The sequence below is a fragment of the Coregonus clupeaformis genome, chromosome 1, assembly GCF_020615455.1.
Source record: "Coregonus clupeaformis isolate EN_2021a chromosome 1, ASM2061545v1, whole genome shotgun sequence".
NCBI classification, from domain to species: domain Eukaryota; kingdom Metazoa; phylum Chordata; class Actinopteri; order Salmoniformes; family Salmonidae; genus Coregonus; species Coregonus clupeaformis.
The window spans coordinates 68,443,080-68,463,114 of NC_059192.1; the positions used below are offsets into that span (position 1 = coordinate 68,443,080).

Here is a 20,035-nt window from a genome sequence, read left to right on the forward strand (position 1 = left end):
ACCAATTTTGTGTATGTCCATTGCATGAAATCCAAATAAAAATCCATTTAAATTACAGTTTGTAATGCAACAAAATAGGAAAAACGCCAAGGGGGATGAATACTTCTGCAAGGCACTGTAGGCTACATGTGCCTTTAAAAAAAATGTGATGTAGTTCTGTCCTTGAGCTGTTCTTGTCTATTAATGTTCTGTAATATGTCATGTTTCATGTTTTGTGTGGACCCCAGGAAGAGTAGCTGCTGCTTTTGCAACAACTAATGGGGATCCTAATAAAAAATAAATAAATAATAATACCAAATAACCCCATGGATGTGAAACAAAAAGCAGGACCCACAGGGAAACTCACCCATTGGTCATTCCCCACCCAGAACGTCCAATCCACACACACACACACACACAGTTTCACATAACACACACCTTGAGGACTTCATGAGAAAATATAATGTTTTATGACACAGAGAATCATTTAAAAAAGCAATCATAAAATCATGTTTTGCCCATCTCATTCTTTTCCATAAAGCTGCCATAAGGTTTCTGTTTTTTTCTGAGCGTCTCAGTTTTTTGTCCCACAAGGTTTGACCTGCCTACTTGATCACCTACCAACTATTGGATCAACCCTGTGACTGGATTTCCAAGATAAGTCAATAACAATATTTTAGATTCACATACTCAACAAAAACAAACTTTACAATGTGGAACCAATAGACGAACCAAAACTGAACCAACACCATATGATTTCAAACATAAACGTTGCTTTTGAGTCATCCCAGACAGCTACTTTATTAGTTTAGGGCCCTAGCGACTTAGTTAGTGCATTCATCTTAAGATAGAAGTGGCTCTCACCAGGTCTCACTTTGCATTGCATTGCATTGCTTTCATTGCACTTATTCATGCCTTTTCTTCCCTGCCCTTTACAATACCCTGCATCGTGTGTACCTTTCTCTACATTGAGCCTCTATCTCTATTGCCACAGGGCATTTTCACATACCACGTTTGACTCTGAACATGTAAGGTTTGATCCACGCAGAAACTTGTGCGAAAACAAAAGGAATTCTGGTCAGACCTGGGTTCAAATGCAAAATATGTTTGCTCTAGTCTCAAGTGTAAGATCGATGGGGTTTGCCATTTTGGGACTATTCTATTGGTCCATTAAGATTGAAAAGTTCAATCAAACACAGATAAAGTACTTGAAATGATTTCAAATCGTATTTGAATCCAAGTCTGATTCTGGTCCAAACAAATTCTGTTAGGCTACCTGTCTGGGCGGTCCGTCCAGGATTAAGTACCCAAACACCAAGTATTTGGTAGCAAAACAAGCCACCAATTTGACTTCATGTAGAATTATTTTTCTGTTCTTGTGAAAAGATTATGGACTTGGCAGTGTGAACTGTGGACTGAATTTCAAACTGAAAACGTTCTCCCTTCCCTCCTCCCTTCCCTCCTCCCTTGAACCCTTGCCCTAACAAGTCTTGAACCATTGGATCGGTGAAAATGTTATGGCCGACACTCCACTGAGCCTATTGATGATTTACAACTGCACATGACAATTAGAAATAGAGCTTTTTCACTTCAAGGAAGAAGAACAAATGGCCTGGACTAAATTATAAAATATTCAAGTTCTTGTTTACTGTGTAATTTATCTCACCTGTGGTCAGTTGCAGGTGCCTATAGGGTAAAAATAGCCTTTCAACCAGTTTTGAAAAGATAACCGCATTTTAAATAGTACCAGATAGGGGTTCTTTGGCTTGTAAAAATAGCTGAACACTTTTTGGTGCTGTATATAACCCTTTATTTAAGGTTCAATAAAGAACTGTGCTCATACGGTTCTAAATGGAACTTGTATCGTGCTATAAAGAACCCTTTCTTAACATTCTATAAAGAACCATTAAAAAAGGTTTAAAAAAAGCACCAAAAAAGGGTTCCTGCTATGGTTACAACCCTTTTTGGGGCTATATAGAACACTTTTTTAATGGTTCTTTATAGATCGTTTATGGAGAATGGTTCTTTAAATAACCTTTCCAGTCTGAAAGGTTCTTTGTAAATCTTTTTGAAGAACCACGTGGTTTTTATTCTGGTCAGCCACATTATAATGTTAAAATTCCATAGGTTTTATTGTTGTGTTAATTGCCAAGTTGAATCAAGTGAGCTATCTCTGGAAATAGCTGATTTAGTCAAGCGTTCTTAATTGACACAATTGTGTATATATAATAATTTACAATTGCATAACATGTGTTGGATGTGGGTATGCAGACCCACGAGCCAATGCGGCCCCCACCCACATCAAGGTTGCCCATTCCTGCATTAGATAAATGAATGACACTCACACACGGTTGCACAAAAAGAGCTGTGAGCAAACCACGCCCCAAAATTTTCCAATGAGCCGCCTCCTCTACATTTTAATTATCATTTGTGAACTGTAAAGAACCATTGAACAGCTCAAAGGGTTCTGTGAGTCATTATGGTTCTACATAGAACCATCACCCTTCCCAAAGTACCCAAAGGAACCCTCATTTTGTAGTGTGTATGTAAAAGGAATGTAATAGTTTACCTTTAAAAACCTGAGTATGGTTTATTGATTTTGCACATTGCACCATCATGTAAACCAGAAAAGGCAAAGCTCATCGGATTAAGAGTTAGGGTGAGGTTGTGGTTATCAATACTTTGTTCTCATGTGGAAATGTGGTAAGTAGTGCTGGTGCAATATACATTTTTCACACAAGGGTGCTTTAGAAGGATATCAAAAGTATAACAAGCAATCTGGGCTATTGTAGCTGTAGAGAGAGATTTATTTTGGAATGGGTCTATATGGAGTTCCTGAAGGGCTTCATAGCAAAAGCATACGTACCACATCCATGTTTGTATGTATGTATGTATGTATGTATGCACAAACACATGCACTCACACATGCATACATACACACATATACACACCCACACACTCACACAAGTGTTACCATGTGCACACAAACCCACACATGTTTAAAATAAGTCTATGGTCTAATAGTATAAATATAAAGAGAATACCAAGGACATCTTTCATATGGGTCTCAAGCCCATATACAAATTGCATGGAACAAATGTGTGAAGAGATGCATCTATCGTGGGAATATTCTTTGTAAAAAGTGGATTCTTCATTTTGACATATGAGTTAAATAAAGGTGTATCTCGTGGTGGGTGTAGGGGTTTGCGAGAGGGGTGGGGGATACATTGAGGAAAGTCCCAGCAAAGAGATTACACAGTTGTTTTTGGTCAGAAGGCAAACAAACAGTCATAGCCCAAATGACTACACAGTAGTTTGGTTCTGAAAGAGGGATACCGTGTCCATATTAGCACAGCCTCAACAGGACTTATTTCAATCTCAGCAGGATTGCTTGGGTTTGGCAGTTAGTCAATCACAAAAGTACGGGGCTACACAGTAGTCTCGTTCTTCCATGGCCCAGTCCTTACATTACCTGTGGCATCCAACCCAAACAGAAAGTCCTCCTGTAGACTCCCATTGTGGCTTATCGTCCCTCTCCGGCTTAGTGTAGTGTGAGGCCGGGGCAGGGCCTGTATGGGTGGCTCCATCTCCATATGGAGCATCGTGTCCTCCGTCTTGGTGCTGCTGTACATGTCCGGGTCTTCTTCTTGCTGTTGGCCCGCCATTGAAAAGGGGTAATGTCCTGTGGGGCAGCGCCTGCGGCAGGTGTGCGTTTCGTGACAGGAGGGCTGGCCTTCCAGATGCAATGAGCCGTGACGGGAGAGTCCTACCTCGCCATGGTAGGAGAGCGCATCGTGCACGCTGTGACACGAGTTGTCTAGGCGCAGGGTGTGGCAACCCAGTTGCTTGTCCAGGTGAGGGCTGGGGCAGGGCAGCTGAAGGTCCGGGTGGGGGCTGTGGCAGACCAGCGGCCCATCCAGGTGCACGCTGAGGGGGCTGTTGAGGTGGGAGCTGTGCACGCTGCCGTCCATGCTGGTGGATGCCATGTGGTAGTGGTAGTCCTTCAGGCTGGGCCGCTGCTGGTTAAACGAACGCGACTTAGTCCTGTCCTTTAGGCAGCTCTGCAGGTGCAGTTTGGGCCGTGGTAGCTTGTCGTGGAGCGATTGCAGAAGTGGTGACTGGGAGCTCTCGGCGAGAAGCGGAGTCGAGGGTCCATGGACTGCCACGCAGCAGGGCCCCGCGTGATTCTGACCCGGGCTCAGGGCCGGTGGTAGCAGCAGCAGCGGCGACGACGCCATTTTGTAATGCGTGGCGGGTGTGTGGAGGAGGTGCGGTGAGTGCAGCTGCTTCCCTGAGCAGGGCGAGTTGGCGTGGCAGTGGCCCTGTGACGGCTGTGGGTGCCCGTTGTGCCCGTGCGCATGCCTGCCTCCATTCACCTCCGCCTTCTGTTTCGACGGGCAGCAGGCCCACCAGCGATGCCATACGTCGTCCCGCTTGGCGCAGTGCTGGATGAGCAAGAACAGCCCCAGTGTGATGGAGAAGGCGCCGTACAGGCAGCTGAAGACCATGTCCAGGAAGTGGCCCTGCGACACGGCCAGTGCCCCCATGGCCCACGTGGCCAGGAACAGAAAAAGCGTGAAGGCTGTGGCCCGCAGCTGGGCCTTGAACGAGTGCTCGTTGGCCAGCACGGAGGCAGCGAACGGCAGGCAGCCGCTGTGGTGCCCCCCGCCAGTCTCCTCCGGGTCGGGCCCTGCCTGGTGGCAATGGAAGGTCTCGGCCGTGGCCAAACACTGCTGCTCCTCCTTCATCAGCTTCAACTCGTACTTCCTCTCCGGGTGGCGCTTGAGCTGGATGAAGGTCCACAGGAAGTAGATGCACATGACCAGGACCAGGAGGGTCACGGGGCCATAGAAACTACCCACACTGGCCTCCCACGCCATCCAGCAGCTGCATGGGCAGAAAGGGCACTGGTCAGTTCAGGGCACTGGTCAATTATGTCATTTGTTTTACTAAAATGTCATTAGGTACCAAATTCATTAACTGTTTTTGAGTCGTGCTATACAGTATGATACCATGATATTAAATCAAGTGACGTTTTTTTTAAGAATATCAATTTATTTGTATTTTATTCCATTTTCTTTCTTGTTACTGTAAATGTAATGAATTACCTATCAAACTAGCTTATCTCACAAGCTCTTGAATCGTATAAAATGTCACCTCCCCCGCACCTCTGCCGCCGCGAGAGAGCACGCTGCAGCACTTGTCTTGGCAGTATGCAAGGTATAGGCTACAAGCGCCGGGTGGTGAGGTTTGAGTAGTACTTTTGAGTTGTGTGCTGTCATCTCTCAGAGAAGGGGATAAGTAATCCGTTTTTTTGTCAAATGCATATGTCAGCTCCAAAACAAACTCAAATAAAGTAAAGTTAGATTATTTTGACAGAATAGCTAACTAGCTAACGGATTTACATAATATTTTAGCATGGCTCTTAATTAACATAGCACTGGTGCTCCCAACTTAAAAAATGTAGGAGCTCAACATAAAATGTAGAAGCACCAGAATATTGTTTTATTTTATTGATTGAGATATAGCAAGAGATCAGTCATTAATTCATTACTATGATCATTGATCTTCTAAAGAAGCATTCCCTTTTCCTTTCTTTCTGTGCCCCCATATGTTTAGATATACTGGTAAAGCATGAAGAAAACAACAGTTTGGATTAGTACAATTTAGTCAATTCTGACTACATACAGTGCCTTCAGAAAGTATTCATACACCTTGACTTATTTCGCATTTTGTTGTGTTACAGCCTGAATTCAAAATTGATTAAATATTTTTTCTCTCTCACCCATCTACACACAATACCCCATAATGACAAAGTGAAAACCTGTTTTTAGAAATGTTTGCAAATATACTGAAAATGAAATACAGAAATATCTAATTTACATAAGAATTCACACCCCTGAGACAATACATGTTAGAATCACCTTTGGCAGCGATTACAGCTGTGAGTCTTTCTGGGTAAGTCTCTAAGAGCTTTGCACAGCTTGATTGTATAATATTTGCACATTATTCTTTTTAAAATTCTTCAAGCTCTGTCAAGTTGGTTGTTGATCATTGCTAGACAGCCATTTTCAAGTCTTGCCATAGAGTCTTGCCATAGTCTTGCTCGAGTTTGTCACGTGACTTCCGTCTCGCTTCCGCATTGTCTCCGTGCTGCTCTGCTGTTTGTTGCTACTTGGCTACCTGCCAAACTATTCACGTTTTACTTTTAATAAACGTTTAATCAATCTCTGTGTTCAACAAATTTACCAACTTTTTAGTTTTGTCCTCACTCATCTTTTTTCGTTAAACTTTTTCACCCCGGACGTTTATCCCGAGACAGAAGAGTCATTTTCCTGTGCGTTCTAGCTGCCAACTTTACGTTATTTTCCTTTTTTCCATCGCAACTTTTTTTCCCTTATTCAACTTTTTCACTCCGGACGCTTTATCTGGACATGGTTCATCAACATCTTCAACAGCCGAAGCTAAGTAGTAACATTAACATGATGTCTTCTAATTGCAGTCGCTGTACTCATAATATACAGGAGAATTCTCGCCTTACGGCGAGAATAGCTGTGCTACAAGCCCAGCTTCAGACGCAATCGTTAGGCAAGGGTAATATCAGTGTAGGAAAGGAAGAAACAGCGTCTGTGCCACCAGTAAGTACAGACAGTAACGTTAGTATAAATCCCCCGCACAGTCCCCGCAGCCGGACAACTTTCTCATGGCTTCTGGAGGGAAATACTGTTGGAATGCTCAACCGGTGTCGCTCATTCAGCCGACAGAAACCTTCAACCGGTTTTCCCCATTATGTAGCGAGTCGGAGTCTGAGTCTGAGTCTTCTCTAGTCTCTACTCCTCCCGTTACGGGGTCTGAGACTCGAAGGCTCCCACCATTAGCTCTGACAAATTGAAAACCCTAGTCATTGGCGACTCCATTACCCGCAGTATTAGACTTAAAACGAATCACCCAGCGATCATACACTGTTTACCAGGGGGCAGGGCTACCGACGTTAAGGCTAATCTAAAGATGGTGCTGGCTAAAGCTAAAACTGGCGAGTGTAGAGAGTATAGAGATATTGTTATCCACGTCGGCACCAACGATGTTAGGATGAAACAGTCAGAGGTCACCAAGTGCAACATAGCTTCAGCGTGTAAATCAGCTAGAAAGATGTGTCGGCATCGAGTAATTGTCTCTGGCCCCCTCCCAGTTAGGGGAAGTGATGAGCTCTACAGCAGAGTCTCAGCACTCAATCGCTGGTTGAAAACTGTTTTCTGCCCCTCCCAAAAGATAACATTTGTGGATAATTGGCCCTCTTTCTGGGACTCACCCACAAACAGGACCAAGCCTGACCTGCTGAGGAGTGACGGACTCCATCCTAGCCGGAGGGGTGCTCTCCTCTTATCTACCAACATAGATAGGGCTCTAACTCCTCTAGCCCCACAGTGAAATAGGGTGCAGGCCAGGCAGCAGGCTGTTAGCCAACCTGCCAGCTTAGTGGAGTCTGCCAATAGCATAGTCAGTGTAGTCAGCTCAGCCATACCCATTGAGACTGTGTCTGTGCCTCGACCTAGGTTGGGCAAAACTAAACATGGTGGTGTTCACCCTAGCAATCTTATTAGGATAAAGACCTCCTCCATTCCTGCCATTATTGAAAGAGATCGTGATACCTCACATCTCAAAATAGGGTTACTTAATGTTAGATCCCTCACTTCAAAGGCAGTCATAGTCAATGAACTAATCACTGATCATAATCTTGATGTGATTGGCCTGACTGAAACATGGCTTAAGCCTGATGAATTTGCTGTGTTAAATGAGGCCTCCCCTCCTGGTTACACTAGTGACCATATTCCCCGTGCATCCCGCAAAGGCGGAGGTGTTGCTAACATTTACGATAGCAAATTTCAATTTACAAAAAAAAAATGGCGTTTTCATCTTTTGAGCTTCTAGTCATGAAATCTATGCAGCCTACTCAATCACTTTTTATAGCTACTGTTTACAGGCCTCCTGGGCCATATACAGCGTTCCTCTCTGAGTTTCCTGAATTCCTATCAGACCTTGTAGTCATAGCAGATCATATTCTAATTTTTGGTGATTTTAATATTCACATGGAGAAGTCCACAGACCCACTCCAAAAGTCTTTCGGAGCCATTATCGACTCAGTGGGTTTTGTCCAACATGTCTCTGGACCTACTCACTGCCACAGTCATACTCTGGACCTAGTTTTGTCCCATGGAATAAATGTTGTAGATCTTAATGTTTTTCCACAAAATCCTGGACTATCGGACCACCATTTTATTACGTTTGCAATCGCAACAAATAATCTGCTCAGACCCCAACCAAGGAGCATCAAAAGTCGTGCTATAAATTCTCAGACAACACAAAAATTCATTGATGCCCTTCCAGACTCCTTCTGCCTACCCAAGGACGTCAGAGGACAAAAATCAGTTAACCACTTAACTGAGGAACTCAATTTAACCTTGCACAATACCCTAGATGCAGTTGCACCCCCTAAAAACGAAAGACATTTGTCATAAGAAACTAGCTCCCTGGTATACAGAAAATACCCGAGCTTTGAAGCAAGCTTCCAGGAAATTGGAACGGAAATGGCGCCACACCAAACTGGAAGTCTTCCGACTAGCTTGGAAAGACAGTACCGTGCAGTACCGAAGAGCCCTCACTGCTGCTCGATCATCCTACTTTTCCAAATTAATCGAGGAAAATAAGAACAATCCAAAATTTCTTTTTGATACTGTTGCAAAGCTAACTAAAAAGCAGCATTCCCCAAGAGAGGATGGTTTTCACTTCAGCAGTGATAAATTCATGAACTTCTTTGAGGAAAAGATCATGACCATTAGAAAGCAAATTACGGACTCCTCTTTGAATCTGCGTATTCCTCCAGGGCTTAGCTGTCCTGGATCTGCACAGCTCTGCGAGGGCCTGGGATCGGGAGAGACACTTAAGTGTTTTAGTACTATATCTCTTGACACAATGATGAAAATAATCATGGCCTCTAAACCTTCAAGCTGCATACTGGATCCTATTCCTACTAAACTGCTGGAAGGAGCTGCTTCCCTGTGCTTGGCCCTCCTATGTTGAACATAATAAACAGCTCTCTATCCACCGGATGTGTACCAAACTCACTAAAAGTGGCAGTGATAAAGCCTCTCTTGAAAAAGCCAAACCTTGACCCGGAAAATATAAAAAACTATCGGCCTATATCGAATCTTCCATTCCTCTCAAAAATTTTAGAAAAAGCTGTTGCGCAGCAACTCACTGCCTTTCTGAAGACAAACAATGTATACGAAATGCTTCAGTCTGGTTTTAGACCCCATCATAGCACTGAGACTGCACTTGTGAAGGTGGTAAATGACCTTTTAATGGCGTCAGACCGAGGCTCTGCATCTGTCCTCGTGCTACTAGACCTTAGTGCTGCCTTTGACACCATCGATCACCACATTCTTTTGGAGAGACTGGAAACCCAAATTGGTCTACACGGACAAGTTCTGGCCTGGTTTAGATCCTACCTGTCGGAAAGATATCAGTTTGTCTCTGTGAATGGTCTGTCCTCCGACAAATCAACTGTACATTTCGGTGTTCCTCAAGGTTCCGTTTTAGGACCACTATTGTTTTCACTATATATTTTACCTCTTGGGGATGTTATTCGAAAACATAATGTTAACTTTCACTGCTATGCGGATGACACACAGCTGTACATTTCAATGAAGCATGGTGAAGCCCCAAAATTGCCCTCGCTAGAAGCCTGTGTTTCAGACATAAGGAAGTGGATGGCTGAAAACTTTTTACTTTTAAACTCGGACAAAACAGAGATGCTTGTTCTAGGTCCCAAGAAACAAAGAGATCTTCTGTTAAATCTGACAATTCATCTTGATGGTTGTAAAGTCGTCTCAAATAAAACTGTGAAGGACCTAGGCGTTACTCTTGACCCTGATCTCTCTTTTGACGAACATATCAAGACTGTTTCAAGGACAGCTTTTTTCCATCTACGTAACATTGCAAAAATCAGAAATTTTCTGTCCAAAAATGATGCAGAAAAATTAATCCATGCATTTGTTACTTCTAGGTTAGACTACTGCAATGCTCTATTTTCCGGCTACCCGGATAAAGCACTAAATAAACTTCAGTTAGTGCTAAATACGGCTGCTAGAATCCTGACTAGAACCAAGAAATTTGATCATATTACTCCAGTGCTAGCTTCCCTACACTGGCTTCCTGTTAAGGCAAGGGCTGATTTCAAGGTTTTACTGTTAACCTATAAAGCGTTACATGGGCTTGCTCCTACCTATCTTTCCGAGTTGGTCCTGCCGTACATACCAATACGTACGCTACGGTCACAAGACGCAGGCCTCCTAATTGTCCCTAGAATTTCTAAGCAAACAGCGGGAGGCAGGGCTTTCTCCTATAGATCTCCATTTTTATGGAACAGTCTGCCTACCCATGTGAGAGACGCAGACTCGGTCTCAACCTTTAAGTCTTTACTGAAGACTTATCTCTTCAGTAGGTCATATGATTGAGTGTAGTCTGGCCCAGGAGTGTGAAGGTGAACGGAAAGGCTGGAGCAACGAACAGCCCTTGCTGTCTCTGCCGGGCCGGTTCCCCTCTCCACTGGGGTTCTCTGCCTCTAACCCTGTTGCAGGGGCTGAGTCACTGGCCTGCTGGTGCTCTTTCATGCCGTCCCCTGGGGGGGTGCGTCACTTGAGTGGGTTGAGTTACTGACGTGATCTTCCTGTCTGGGTTGGCGCCCTCCCCCTTGGTTTGTGCTGTGGTGGAGACCTCTGTGGGCTATACTCGGCCTTGTCTCAGGATTGTAAGTTGGTGGTTGGGGATATCCCTCTAGTGGTGCGGGGGGCTGTGCTTTGGCGGAGTGGGTGGGGTTATATCCTTCCTGTTTGGCCCTGTCCGGGGTTTCTTCGGATGGGGCCACAGTGTCTCCGGACCGCTCCTGTCTCAGCCTCCAGTATTTATGCTGCAGTAGTTTATGTGTCGGGGGGCTGGGGTTAGTTGGTTATACCTGGAGTACTTCTCCTGTCTTATCCAGTGTCCTGTGTGAATTTAAGTATGCTCTCTCTAATTCTCTCGTTCTCTCTTTCTCTCTGAGAACCTGAGCCCTAGGACCATACGTCAGGACTACCGGGCATGATGACACCTTGCTGTCCCCAGTCCGCCTGGCCTTGCTGCTATTCCAGTTTCAACTGTTCTGCCTGCGGCTACGAAACCCCTACCTGTCCCAGACCTGCTGTTTTCAACTCTAAATGATCGGCTATGAAAAGCCAACTGAGAGACCTGAGCCCTAGGACCATACGTCGGGACTACCGGCCGTGGTGACTCCTTGCTGTCCCCAGTCCGCCTGGCCTTGCTGCTATTCCAGTTTAAACTGTTCTGCCTGCGGTTATGGAACCCCTACCTGTCCCAGACCTGCTGTTTTAAACTCTAATGATCGGCTATGAAAAGCCAACTGAGATTTATTCCTGATTATTATTTGACCATGCTTGTCACTTATGAACATTTTTGAACATCTTGGCATGGTTCTGTTATAATCTCCACCCGGCACAGCCAGAAGAGGACTGGCCACCCCTCATAGCCTGGTTCCTCTCTAGGTTTCTTCCTAGGTTTTGCCTTTCTAGGGAGTTTTTCCTAGCCACCGTGCTTCTACACCTGCATTACTAGCTGTTTGGGGTTTTAGGCTGGGTTTCTGTACAGCACTTCGAGATATTAGCTGATGTAAGAAGGGCTATATAAAATAAAATTGATTGATTGATTGATTGATTTTCTAGCCAATTTAAGTCAAAAACTGTAACTAGGCCACTAAGGAACATTCAATATCGTCTTGGTAAGCAACTCCAGTGTATATTTGGCCTTGTGTTTTAGGTTATTGTTCTGCTGAAAGGTGAATTTGTCTCCCAGTGTCTGTTGGAAAGAAGACTGAACAAGGTTTTCCTCTAGGATTTTGCATATGCTTAGCTCTATTCGGTTTCTTTATATCCTAAAAAACTCCCTAGTCCTTGCCGATGACAAGCACACCCATAACATGATGCAGCCTCTACCATCTTGAAAATATGAAGAGTGGTACTCAGTGATGTGTTGGATTTGCCCCAAACATAACGCTTTGTATTCAAGACAAAGCTAATTTCTTTGCCACATTTTTTGCAGTTTTACATTAGTGCCTTATTGCAAACAGGATGCATGTTTTGGAATATTATATATTCTGTACAGGCTTCTTTCTTTTCACTCTGTCATTTAGGTTAGTATTGTGGAGTAACTACAATGTTGATGATCCATCCTTAGTGTTCTCCTATCACAGCCGTTAAACTCTATAACTGTTTTAAAGTTACCATTGGCTTCATGGTGAAATCCCTGAGCGGTTTCCTTGACGCCTGTATCTTTGTAGGGACTGTGTGTATTGAGACACCATCCAAAGTGTAATTAATAACTTCACCATGCTCAAAGGTATATTCAATGTCTGCTTTTCATTTTTTTTTACCCATCTACCAATAGGTGCCATTCTTTGCGAGGCATTGTAAAACCTCACTGGTCTTTGTGGTTTGATCTGTGTTTGAAATGCACTGCTCAACTGAGGGACCTTACAGATCATTGTAAGTATGGGGTACAGAGATTTACATTTACATTTACGTCATTTAGCAGACGAGATGAGGTAGTCATTCAAAAATCATGTTAAACACTGTTATTGCTCACAGAGTGACAGACTCCATGCAACTTATTAAGCGACTTGTTAAGCAACTTTTTACTACTGAACTTATTTAGGCTTCCCATAACAAAGGGGTTGAATACTTATTGACTCAAGACATTTCAGTTTTTCATTTGTAATTAATTTGTAAAAATGTCTAAAAACATAATTCTACTTTGACATTATGGGTTATTATGTGTAGGCAAGTGGCACAAAATCCCATTTTAAATTCAACCTGTAACAACAAAATGTGGAAAAAAGGGTGTGAATACTTTCTGAAGGCGCTGTATGCCTAAGAGGCCTAAATGATATATGGCAAAAATGGAGGCTTCGGACATCTATCAGGCAATCACTGAACAAAAATGCCATAAGCCAATGACAAATGGGTAGAGGGGCCGCAGAAAATCTATGCGAGCGTGATGGAGCATGGCTGTGGGACCTTAGAGGGGACTGGAGGGCAGCATACTCACTATAGGGCGTCGTCCCGACTGCCATAGTTCTCCATGCTGACGGCCACCGTGACCCCGACAATGATGAGAGGCACCCCGTCGCTGACCAAATATAATCTGAAGAGAGAGAGAGAGGGAGCAGAGGTAGATGAAAACAATCATATCAGAATCAACTGAATCCACAAAGGAGGGAGGGAGGGAGGGAGGCAGAAAGGGAGGGAGCAAAGAAGGGAGGGAGGGAGAGAGAGAGAGGGATGGAAAGCAGGAGATAGGGAGAGAAAGAGGAAGGGAGGGATGGAGAGAGGGAGGAAGGAAGGGCTCACTTAAATTGAACTTTCATCAACAAGCCGATCCTTCTGGCGAGTGACAGCACTGACTTCGGCACTCTGGCTCCTTCCCCCTGTTGCTATGGCTACCACCTGTCACATGGTGTTGGCATCACTTAATCTCCTCTGTCCTTATGTTGTTTTCTCCATGACTTATCCTCCCTGAAACCTTTCTCACCTACGTACTGTGTATGTTTGTTGTCATGGATTAAATTAACACAGTGTGTGTTCACGGTACAACTCTGTAAAATTACCACCTGCTTTTTTAAGACGGATCTTAAAAATGCACAGAGGTTTCGATTTGGTTTGGTTAATTTATTGTATTGGTACAAATGTTTGAATAATCCCTATAGGGAAGGTATTGACAAAACTATGTGTACAGCAGTGGAGGCTGCTTGGGGGGGACGGCTCATAATAATGGCTGGAACGGTGCAAATGGAATGGCATCAAACACATGGAAACCACGGGTGCAGGTAGCCTAGCGGTTAAGAGCGTTGGACCAGTAACCAACAGCTCGCTGGTTCCAATCCCCGAGCTGAATAGGAGTAAAATCTGTTGATGTGCCCTTGAGCAAGGCACTTAACCCTAATTGCTCCTGTAAATTGCTCTGGATAAGAGCATCTGCTGAATGACTAAAATGTAAAAATAAAAATGTATTTGATACCATTCCACAAATTTCTCTCCAGCCATTACCATGAGCCCGTCCTCCCCAATTAAGGTGCCACCAACCTCCTGTGGTGTACAGAGGATAACCAGCAGTGTTCCAGAAATAATCCATGCCAAACGGTCATATGGATCCTATTGTTTTCTGCAAATATAATTACATTGATTTCATTCAATGTTTAATATTATCACTAGTGTATACAACTACAGTATATCCCTGGTATATGTTTGAAATGTAAGTGCCTTTATCAGGACCCACTGGACAACAGGATTCTACATCTCAAGGCACTACCATACCAAAATCTTTTAAGAAAATAATCAAGCATAACACAACAATAAAGCATAAACAGTTCAAGCAGGCCTGTATGATTACTAAGCTGAATTCTTAGACTGGAAAGTATTACATGTTGAGATTACTTTAAATAATGCCTTGCCAATCTTTAGACCAGGGGAGTCAAACTCATTTTAGCTCAGGGGCCACATGGAGGAAAATCTATTCCCAAGTGGGCCGGACCGGAAAAATCATGGTATATATAACTTAAAAACAACAACTTCAGATTGTTTTCTTTGTTTTAATACGATCAACATACAACATAAAGCTGGAGCCTGAGGACAGTGTGTCCAAAATAGTACAAGCACAACATCACTATTAATCATAAAACACGTCAAGTTTATTTGAAAATTCTAAAGAAAAAGAACACACAAACACACAATGCCTCTGTGATTAACAGAACTGTTTCACAGATCACAGAACTATATCAGGGTGTCATTTCTCAGGCAGAAATGTAGATAAAAATAATGAAATCCTGTTCCCCAAACAAGTGCAAGAACCACAGAGTCAAGAATAGGTTAAATATACAAATAAAATAAAATCAATTAAAAACAATAGCACATCAACATAAAAACATATAAACATAAATCTGAAAGCGTTGCTCAAACTCCCGTAACAGTCCCGTTATTTTATCTTTGAACTGCTTCATGTCTGCCACATGTTGGGTCGCGCACACATTTTTCAGACAGGGGAAGTGAGCTGCATCACCACCGGCAAGTTGCATCTCCCACAATGACAGCTTCAACTTGAAAGAACGTATGCTGTCATAATACTGCGTGACAACTTTGTTGCGCCCTTGCAGCTGTTTGTTCAAGTTATTCAGGTGCTCTGTAACATCCACCATAAATGCAAGGTCCGGCATCCATTCTGCGGAATGAAATTCTAACACTGGTTTGCCCTTTTCTTCCATGAACTGTTCAATTTCTTTCGTAAATCAAAGAAACGCCTCAGCACAGCACCTCGGCTTAACCATCTTACCTCAGTGTGGTATGGCAGGCCATAGATGTGGTCTTTCTCTCTGAGAAGGCTGTCAAACTGACGGTGATTCAGGCTTCTGGATCGGATGAAATTAACAGTTTGGATGACCACCTTCATGACGTTATCCATCTTTAATGACTTGCAACACAAAGCCTCCTGGTGCAAAATACAGTGAAAAGTCAAAAAATCACGTCCTCCATTTGCAGATTGCACTTTCTCTCTGAACTTTGTCACAACGCCTGCTTTTTTCCCGATCATTGAGGGCGCACCATCTGTAGCCAGGCTGACAGCGCGGGACCAGTCCACTCCGACCCTGTCCAGCGCGCCCGACGAGTGCGTGAAAATATCAGCTGCTGTCGTTGTATCTGTCATCGGCACCAACTCCACGAACTCCTCGGTGACGGTCAATGTGTCATCAACTCCGCGGATGAAAAAATGGCCAGTTGTGCAACATCTGTAATGTCCGTGCTTTCATCAATTGCAACCGAAAACGCAATAAATTACTTTACTTTTTGCTTCAACTGGCTGTCCAAATCCACTGAAAGATCGGAAATCCTATCTGCAACTGTGTTTCTTGTCAGGCTGATATTTGCAAAAGCCTGCCGCTTTTCAGGGCACACAATCTCCGCTGCCTTCATCATGCATGTTTTTACAAATTCACCCTCATTAAATGGTTTTGAAGCCACTGCGATTTCATTAGCAATGAGGTAGCTAGCTTTCACTGCAGCGTCACTGATGTCTCGGCTGTGAGTAAACACAGACTGCTGTTTCTTCAGACCCGCCAACAGTTCATTCACCTTCTCTCATCTCCGCTGTCCTTGAAAGTTGTCATATTTGTCGGCATGAAGACTCACATAGTGGCGACGAAGGTTATATTCTTTCAGCACTGCAACATGCTCTGAACACACCAAACATACAGCTTTCCCATTCAATTCCGTGATTAAATAGGATGACCATTTTTCTTGGAACACTCTGCACTCTGCGTCCACTTTTCTCTTTTTTGACAGAGACATATTGGGGCAATGAGGGTGCCAAAGCACATAATGTTAAAAGTAGAAGCCATAATAAATATCGCGGGCAAAACAAAGTAGCTCATTGGCTGCACGTGCTTGACCTACTTGCTCTGCCCCGGTATAAACAGTTTGCTTGCTTAACACAATTGCTATTGCGCCATCCAGTGGACGCAATTGGAACAGCAGTTTATTTTATTGAAAAATTGCAGCACATTTTTATACTTTACCAATTTTTTTTAAATTATTATTATTATTATTATTATATATTTTTTTAATCATCTCGCGGGCCGGATTAAACCCGTTTGCGGGCCTGATCCGGCCCGCGGGCCGTACGTTTGACACCCCTGCTTTAGACCATCCGAAATCATAGTTTCCATCCAAAAATGATGTGAACATGGCAAGCTTTGACGATTTTTTGGGATCTGAGATTGTTTAGCTAGCTGGGTTTTGTCTGGGTTTACCTGAGTATAGTCGGCTTGGACTTTGGCTGTTTCGGCACATCTCTGTCTTGCGGTGGCGGCACCTTGGAAACGTCCTTACAAATATTCCTGGCTGTAAACGTCAACCACAGCATGGTCGAGAGCGAAGCGTAGTGGAGCACAATACCAACCTGAGTGGGTGAGAGAAATGTGTCACACATACATGAAAATAAAGAAGTGAAACTACCACTGGCAAGCTTTACCAAAGGTTATGTTTCGAGGTGCCGCCATGAAAACTGTGTAATATACCGGCTATAATAGATGATCATTCTTGTGCAGTATACTGACACATACACACACACACACACACACATATAATAAAGTCCAGTATTAGACCTGGAGTGGGCCTGTGGGTACATCCACTTTGAAGTGACCACATCTGTATTAGATGGACTTGTTCTGGTTTGAGGTGCAAGCAGAGCACAGGTGTTCTGCATTGTGTGTATGCGTGCGTGCATGTGAGAGAGAAAGAAAAAGAGATTTGCAATGAAAATCATACACATTTGGGATATTCATGGTCATGCCATACAGATGCTTCTACTGTATATCAGTGTTTCCACTGCGACTGATAACTATATGTATTTAGTAGGTAATTAGCTAGTAATTACCATTGGTTACCATTAGGAGTTACCATGTTATTTCCCCCCCCAATCCTTTCCTGACATCCCAACCAGCCCATGGTTGTTACCTGGAAACAGATATGGTAGTTTCTATGTAACAACGCTGAATCGGCATCATTACCTGTTACTCTTTAGTTATATCCCTTCCCCATAACAAACATAACATAACAGTGACATATGTTCTTGTAAAGTGAAACTAAATTGCTGACATGACAAACAAAGCCTAGATCACAATCAGGTTCTTTATTGACAAAAAAGAAATGCACAAGATACAGTGGGGGAAAAAAGTATTTAGTCAGCCACCAATTGTGCAAGTTCTCCCACTTAAAAAGATGAGAGAAGCCTGTAATTTTCATCATAGGTACACGTCAACTATGTCACGATCGTCAGGGAGAGACCAATGCGCAGCGTTGAAGGTGAACATATTTATTAATGAATGATCACACGATCAAAACAACAGACGATAACGTGATGTCTACGGTGTAACACAAACCAAATAAGAACAAGAAACCACAAACACAAAGTGAAAGACAGACAGTTAAATATGGCTCCCAATCAGAGACAACCAGCTGACACTCGTTGCCTCTGATTGGGAGTCACTCAGGCCAACATAGAAATACAAACATAGAATTACACACCCTGGCTCAACATAACAGTGTCCCCAGAGCCAGGGCGTGACAGTACCCCCCCCTAAAGGCGCGGACTTCGACCGCGCCAACTAAATACCACAGGGGAGGGACCGGGTGGGCACTCTGCCTTGGCGGCGGATCCGGCTCTGGGCCTGATCCCCACTCCCTCTCCAACCCCCCAAAGTACCCCTGGTCCGGTCTGGCCCCGCTGGCCGGAGCTGGACTGCACACTGATGGAGCGGATTGCTCTAGCTCCGGCGTAACGCATCTGACCAGTGCCGGACCAGGCACCAGTGGAACAGGCACGGGCCGTGCCGGACCGACGACGCACACCACTGGCTTGGTGTGGGGAACAGGCACGGGCCGTGCTGGACTGACGACGCACACCACTGGCTTGGTGTGGGGAGCAGGAACGGGCCGAGCCGGGCTGACGAAACGCACCACAGACTTGGTGCGGGGAGCAGGCCGGGCCGAGCTGGCGACACGCACCGTAGACTTGGTGCGGGGAGCAGGAACGGGCCGAGCCGGGCTGACGAAACGCACCACTGACTTGGTGCGGGGAGCAGGAACAGACCGGACCGTACTGGGGACACACACCACTGGCCCTACATCGGGATCTGGAACGGGCCGGACCGGACTGGTAACACACCCCAGTACCTCTCGCCGTGCCTCTCCACCTTCCATCCCCTCTTCGACCAGTGGCCCCCGTAACCTGGCAGCCTCCTTTGCTAACCCGCTGGACCGCTCTATCGCGGCCTCCTGCTGCCCGACGTCGTGAGCCCCCCTAAAAATGTTCTGGGGTCTCTCCTCCCCGTGGGCCAGGCCTCTATCGTTCTCGCCCAACTCTCGCTCTTCTGTCTCCAACTCCCGCTATTCAGCTCCTCAATGGGCTTGACCCAGTCGAAGCTCTTCCTCAACTGTTCCCAAGTCCACCCTCTCTGCTCCTCACTAGGCTTGACCCAGTCGAGGTTGCCACGGAGATCTGCTAGCGATGGCTCCTGGACACGCTGCTTGGTCTGGTTTTGGTGGTTTCTTCTGTCACGATCGTCAGGGAGAGACCAATGCGCAGCGTTGAAGGTGAACATATTTATTAATGAATGATCACACGATCAAAACAACAGACGATAACGTGATGTCTACGGTGTAACACAAACCAAATAAGAACAAGAAACCACAAACACAAAGTGAAAGACAGACAGTTAAATATGGCCCCCAATCAGAGACAACCAGCTGACACTCGTTGCCTCTGATTGGGAGTCACTCAGGCCAACATAGAAATACAAACATAGAATTACACACCCTGGCTCAACATAACAGTGTCCCCAGAGCCAGGGCGTGACAAACTATGACAGACAAATTGAGAAGAAAAAAAATCCAGAAAAACACATTGTAGGATTTTTTATGAATTTATTTGCAAATTATGGTGGAAAATAAGTATTTGGTCACCTACAAACAAGCAAGATTTCTGGCTCTCACAGACCTGTAACTTCTTCTTTAAGAGGCTCCTCTGTCCTCCACGCGTTACCTGTATTAATGGCACCTGTTTGAACTTGTTATCAGTATAAAAGACACCTGTCCACAACCTCAAACAGTCACACTCCAAACTCCACTATGGCCAAGACCAAAGAGCTGTCAAAGGACACCAGAAACAAAATTGTAGACCTGCACCAGGCTGGGAAGACTGAATCTGCAATAGGTAAGCAGCTTGGTTTGAAGAAATCAACTGTGGGAGCAATTATTCGGAAATGTAAGACATACAAGTCCACTGATAATCTCCCTCGATCTGGGGCTCCACGCAAGATCTCACCCCGTGGGGTCAAAATGATCACAAGAACGGTGAGCAAAAATCCCAGAACCACACGGGGGGACCTAGTGAATGACCT

At 44.5% G+C, this 20,035-nt stretch overlaps 1 protein-coding gene across 1 annotated transcript in view; it reads right to left on the reverse strand.

Annotated features, from left to right (window-relative positions):
- Window positions 1-2,947: 2,947 nt before the first annotated feature.
- The window catches only part of adgra1a (adhesion G protein-coupled receptor A1a), a 55,748-nt gene continuing 38,660 nt past the window's right edge, over window positions 2,948-20,035 (reverse strand). Inside the window, exons 4-6 of the mRNA XM_041867542.2 lie at window positions 16,886-17,034; window positions 13,135-13,230; window positions 2,948-4,866 (exon numbers count right to left, since the gene is read on the reverse strand). Coding sequence (XP_041723476.1) covers window positions 3,408-4,866; window positions 13,135-13,230; window positions 16,886-17,034 — 1,704 coding nt within the window. The 3' untranslated portion in view covers window positions 2,948-3,407. The remainder of the gene's footprint in view (window positions 4,867-13,134; window positions 13,231-16,885; window positions 17,035-20,035) is intronic.